This window comes from Hippopotamus amphibius, chromosome 10 (genome assembly GCF_030028045.1).
Source record: "Hippopotamus amphibius kiboko isolate mHipAmp2 chromosome 10, mHipAmp2.hap2, whole genome shotgun sequence".
Classification (NCBI taxonomy): Eukaryota; Metazoa; Chordata; class Mammalia; order Artiodactyla; family Hippopotamidae; genus Hippopotamus; species Hippopotamus amphibius.
The window spans coordinates 114,832,870-114,838,869 of record NC_080195.1 but is presented as its reverse complement, the minus strand read 5'-3'; the positions used below and the strand labels follow the sequence as shown (position 1 = coordinate 114,838,869).

Below are 6,000 nucleotides of genomic sequence, written 5' to 3'. Positions count from 1 at the left end.
CAACCATTTTCTAAGAATGTGTAAGCAACTAAAGGCATCAACACCATTAAAATGTTCCTTCTCGAAGACGCTGGGAGAAAAGAATTCCTGATTTTTCCCTGTATGTGAAGCCATTATTGGCTTTTACAGGCCGCAGTCTTGGGTTCGTTTACACAGTGACGTAAAAAATGGAAACATCTGTGCAAGAAATGCCTTCTCAATACTACCTGTATATGAAATACTTACCAAATTATTCACGAGGCAACACTTCACAGACTCACTAGGGGAGAGCTGGACGAGGCCGTGCTGAGAGGAGACCGTCCCGGGCCCTCCTCGGCAGAGCTCAGGCCCGAAGGGCAGTGTGGTGGACAGAGCAGGCTCACGGGCCTGGGCTGAGGGGCCCACCCCCTAGGCCGGGGTTCGTTACGTCATCGAGCTATAGCTCTACCATTTTGCAAACTTTAGTTATAGAATGGTACGGAGACCTTAGGTCTTAGTGAAGGTAAGAGGATCTGTTTGTAAAAGGGCAAAATTAACTTGTGCAAAGAACTTCTTCTTCGAGTGTCTATAACCGCCCGTGGGCTACACGTAATACACACACTATTTAGGGCAAAACACTGAAAACCGGGTCCAAATACAGTTCTTACTTTCAGGATTTGCTAGATCATTACGGATTTACTCTCCTCTCTCTAGACAGAATTTTATTAGTCAAGTATTACTCTGAGCTAGACGAAATCTTATAAACCAATCTCTTCCTTTTATAAACCAACTAATTCCGGTTTATGAACGAAGCACTTGTAGCCTAGAGGGGCCGAGGGCTGGGCCGAGGTCTCACCTGATGAACTTTCACACACCCCCTCTCGCCTCTGACCTAAAGGAGTGGGGAGGAGACCCGTTTTCTGTCCAATCGATCAGAACAATGTCTTGAAACAACACGCTTCACAGCTGTCACTCCTCATTCCAGCCAAGTTCACAATTTTAGATGCACTTTTAAAAAAAATAAGTACTTATGTCTGCTGACTTTGGCCTTTAAGTCTAAAGAAAGCGTTAGGGAGCTGAACTCCCTGACGATGCTTTCATGGACCCCTCTTCAGTCTATCCGCGAGCTGCTTTGGCAGCTACTTTGACAACAGGAACTATCAAAGGCAACAGCTTACTAATGAATCATTTTCCCACTGCTATCAAAGGAATCAGATTTATCGTGAATCACAATAAGAAACAAATAAACACTTGCCAATTTTCTTCCTGGAAAACCAATGACTACCTGAAGAAAGTCAGAAAAGATTCCTGAAAATGTAAACGGGCCTGGATGCGCCAGGGCGGTGCAATCCTAATTTTTAGACTGTGTGGGGGTCACGCCAAACCCCACGTGTCACCAGCAAACATGTCAACATCTGAATGTTATTCTTACAATGGAAAAGCATCTGCGGTGACACGAGCTTTAGGAAAAAAAAGTCCATGAAGCATGTTTCTGTTTTTAATTCTTTTGCTTTGATAAATCAGTTGCTTCACAAACATCCCTTTCAAAGACAGCCACCCAAGGAAACATAGGTACAGTGTTCACAGGTAAAGACTGTCAGTTCACAGACCAAACAGAACGAAAACGGGAGGATGGCGGAGCTGTTTCTGTGCCTAACTGCCAGCGGTGGGCCGTTCTCACCTTCCGGGATGTCTGCGCCTGTCTAAAAGAAAAAGTGCTCCAAGGCTCTCTCGCCCAGGTGAGAGTCGGGTCCCGGGCAAGTTACACAGAGAGGGCTTCTGGAACCTTCCGGGCCGGGGTTCCAGCCTCAGGGCTCTGCGGCCTGTGAGCGAGCTGGGGCCGTGGCCTGCCTTACCCTGCACACCGGATAAACACTTACACTGTTTTATTTCTGGAATCGAAAGACGGACCGCGGCATCGGTGCGGCAGGCGGGGCGTGGCCGGGGCCTGGCCTGGCCTGGCCGTCCGCTGCCGGCTCCAGAGCCGAGCGGGGGTGACGCCATGCTTAACCTAGGTCTCAAAACACCGTCAACAGCATCCTTCATGGGGAAAGAACTGAACAAGAGCAGAGTCAGGACCAAATCTGTTCACTTAAAATGAAAGCTCACCGGGATCGTGTCCTCGCAGAGGCTCCTGAAAATCCGAGGGCCGGAAACAGGTATTTATCAGGTGCCAACGGACGGCCAATACGCCGGGCAGTGGCTGAGCTGTTCACAGTCCCCTCAGTTCCTCATGGGAAGAGCTTAAAGGAACCTCGGGCTGTGTCCGCAGCGCCCTCTCCCCCATGACCTTCACCCTCGTCCTCTGAATGTAGCGAGGAGGACGCACACTTCAGCTGGAGGGCGTGCGGGCCGATGGATGGACCCCGATATGGCCCCGTGTCCGCGCTGCCGAGGCCTGTGCAGCCCACATCCTGGGACAGGATTTCTGTTGGGGGGGAAACACTGACCCGGAGGGACCGTATGCTGTGGTCACCAACCTGAATCCAAGGGAGGAGGGGACGGGGGCGGGGGGGAGGAGGCGAGGGAGGGAGGAGGAAGGAGGAAGGGGCTGGCCGGGTTCCACAGGGCCTCGTCTTAAATCCTAACTTTGTTGGACGTATTAAAACGATCTTTTAAACTGGTGTAAACTTGACTTAGAAATTGTTTATAAATAAGGAACACAATAGCTGCTTAAAAAAGTTATTTTCTCCCCCAAAAGTCGAGAGTCAAGTTTTTCTTTGAAATCTCCTGAAATATTCTAAAGGAAATTTCTATGTATTTTTTGCTTCCTTCTAAGTTACCTGGGAAGTACTCTCCTATGACTAACTTTAATTATTAATAATTTTGGGGGGAAAAGTGAGTTCCAGAAAACAAGCTGCACTAGCTCAAGACGCCCCCATGTAGCCTTGGTCCACAAGCAATTACTGTCGCTGCTTCTCAGGAACTGGTGGCCCTCCTCGCTGACCCTAAGACTGTCCTTTAGAAATGTGCTGAGCCTGACGGGTACACAAAGACTTTCTCCGTGAAACCAGGTGCTGTTTCCTCTCTGAGAAAAAGCCCCACTTGAAAGTAAACCAACAGAAACAAATCAAAACCCAAGGAAACAAACCCAGTCTGCTCTTGTGGCTCGTCTGGGCACCAGGAACCAAAGTCCCAACATGACTCCAGATCGCGTGTGATCCAGTCGGAGCGAAGAACCATGTGCAGGAGAGAACACCGACCCCAGGACCAGTGAGAGACACGGCGGCGGGAGAGCCACCGTCACCCACTGCCCGGGCCCCACAGGCTCCCATCCCGCAGTGCACGCTTGCTCATCATGTAGCGAAGCCGAGGGTTTGCTCTTTCCCCGGCTCTGAGCCAGCGGCATAGAGGACACTTTATATTAGTTTATCATAAACGTTCTATGCGTAACATATGGCTGACTAAAAACTTCTAAAACAACACCCAGCTGACATGGTACACTACCATTTAACTGTGGTCAAATGTAAATGACACTGAAATATGTGGGTAAGAGCTCTTAACTGACCACTGGCTACCATTTCATAACTTACCTAAGCCCTACTTAGTACATATCTTCAGGTGCAGGTTTAGAGCAAGTGTAAGATGCAATCTGAGCACTGACATATAGACTAAAATTTGAAGATATCAAAATGTCATTAAAGAGATGTTTCTTTCCTAGTAGTAAATGTACACTGCTGCCCTGGGATAGCAGAGAACCGCGGAATGCTAGCTAGCTTTGGGCAGGTTCGTCAAATTTGGTCAATTCAGAACATTCCGAATTGAGACAGTAAGCACGTATTGTTTCTCCTCTAGAAATGTTATCCTCGGTATAGTCATAATCCAATTCATAACGAATTTATAAAAATAGCTTTTTATCCAATAATTCCAGCAAGGTAAAAATAGGAGTTTCTTCTCATATATAGCAAATGACACAGGCTCCCGGAACACGAGAGGACGGAACCACGGTTAACTTGCTGCACACTTGCCGCCGGGTCACATATGGGTTATTGCTGTGCCGTCCGCCTCGCACTGGCAGTTTTCAGGGGCAGAAGCTTCTTCCTAGTCCAGGGGCTACACAAATAAACCAGCCCCCGAGACCTGCCTGAACCACAGAACTAAATTAAAACTGCATAATTGTTTAGAAAACGGCAGCGCTACTCCTTAACCTAATCAGGGGTTCATGGGGGTGGGGGGGTGCTTGTCATTCATAACATTTTTAGCGTTAAACCTTTAAAGTAGTTCCTTAAAAACACACACACGCACGCGCACACACACGCTCACACCTTGAAAGAAGTCGCTGCACCGGCAAAGACGCCTTGGAAGCTTACTATGAAATACAAAAGTGCACTCTTCTATGCCTACATATAAAACGTTAGAAATAAAACTGTGTAAAACGTTTGCTGTGCAAACTATAAAACGCGGGCTGGGCAGGGCGGCCGGCCCTACTGCAGGGAGTCGCTGTTCTCCAGCACCAGCCCACCCAGGTGGCTGGGCGCCAGCGCGGCCCCGCCGTCCCCCGTGCTGTCCACCGAGTCGTCCTCGCTCTGCTCGGCCATCAGCACCTGCTGCACCGCCAGCGTGGCCCCGTCCGACGACAGGGATTGCAGGCCATCCACGTTCACGCTCACGGGCGCGGCGATGGTCACGACGGCTCCTGCGGCACAAGGCGGCTGTCACCACGCCATCGGCGCTCGGCCCGATGGGGCTGGGCTGCCTGACCTCCCGGGAAGCCCCCATGCATGCCTCTGGGACCACCCGCAGGGATTTAAGAGACCACTAGGACTGGCCCCAGGCCCTGCGCGGCTAAGCTGTCGGGCGACGGGGGGCCCACGGTCTGGATGGTAAAGGGCACAGATGCCTGGGGCGGAAAGCAAGTGCCACCCAGAGGACAGGAGACCCAGGACACAGGGGAGAGGCCCTGAGACAACACAGACGGGGACACAGAGGTGGGGCGGGGAGGGGGACTAAGGTCAGAGGAAGGCAGGCCAGTCCGAGAGGGAAAAAGGAAAGTACGCACTCCCCGCCCTCCCGCCCAACAGCGGAGCAGGGTAAACCACCTAGTACCCGTGCGCAGGGCACGGGTGAAAGACGCTGGGCCACAGAAGGCTCCGTGTTAGGAAGCCCCACCCGGAAGGTCACATGTGCACGTCCATAAGGATCGCCACGGCACCAAGAGGTGACAAAAGCAAGAGGATGTCATCTACGCTGTGAGTAACTCACAGGACATAACACACGTTTGCAAAGACCTGAAAAGAGATTCCTTCATCCATTCAAGTCTATGCACAGACTGGGCCTCAGACACCCACTGGGAGCCTCCATGGGAAACTGGTACCAAGGGTCGTCCCTGGAGAAGATCAGAGGTCAGGGTGGAGGAAAGGTTACTTCCCACGGGACACTCCTGTCTGAACTTCTTCCCCAGTAGATAGGTATTGCCTCTTCCAGGAGCCGGACAAGGGAGGGGGAGAGAGAGAGAGAAATAATACCTTCCTAACTAATTCTTGGATTAAAAAGGGAAACAAAAACTGAAAATACAAACGATTTAAGTATGAATGTAAAACCACTGCCTATCAAAGCCCAAAGGATGAAGCCAAAGCTTTAAATGCACACACCACGAGGGGCCCGTCCAAGCCCAGGGCCGGCCCGGCTCTGGAATGCTGACCACTGGCAGAGCAGATGTGCACGTGCGTTTGGGAACAACTGAGACTGAGAAAGAGTCAGCCTCAAAGATCACAGAGCATGGCGTCCAGAGCTGACAGAGCTGGACTGCACACACCCTGAAGCACAGGGGAACAGCAGGCCAGGACCCAGCCCTGCCGGGACCACCAGCCAAGAACCAGTTGCAAAAGCACAGCACAAGAGGCTCAGAGACAGCCGAGTAAACTAACTGCCAGAATAGCGCTCAGGAAGACACGGAGTGACGCGAAAACACCCAGCCCCCAACAAGGTGACAGCCACAATGTCTGGCCTCTCGTCAAAGACTACCAGGCACGCAAACAGGCAGGAAAACAACCCCCGACGAGAATTCAGTCAACAGAAACCAGCCCAGAACTGACAGATGCT

General features: G+C 51.1%; 1 protein-coding gene across 8 annotated transcripts in view; it reads right to left on the bottom strand.

Moving 5' to 3' along the window:
- Positions 1-3,781: 3,781 nt before the first annotated feature.
- Positions 3,782-6,000, bottom strand: part of PKNOX1 (PBX/knotted 1 homeobox 1) — a 49,183-nt gene continuing 46,964 nt past the window's right edge. For all 8 annotated transcript variants that reach the window (XM_057696820.1, XM_057696822.1, XM_057696821.1 and 5 more), the window contains one exon: positions 3,782-4,594. In XM_057696820.1, coding sequence (XP_057552803.1) covers positions 4,383-4,594 — 212 coding nt within the window. In that variant the 3' untranslated portion in view covers positions 3,782-4,382. The remainder of the gene's footprint in view (positions 4,595-6,000) is intronic.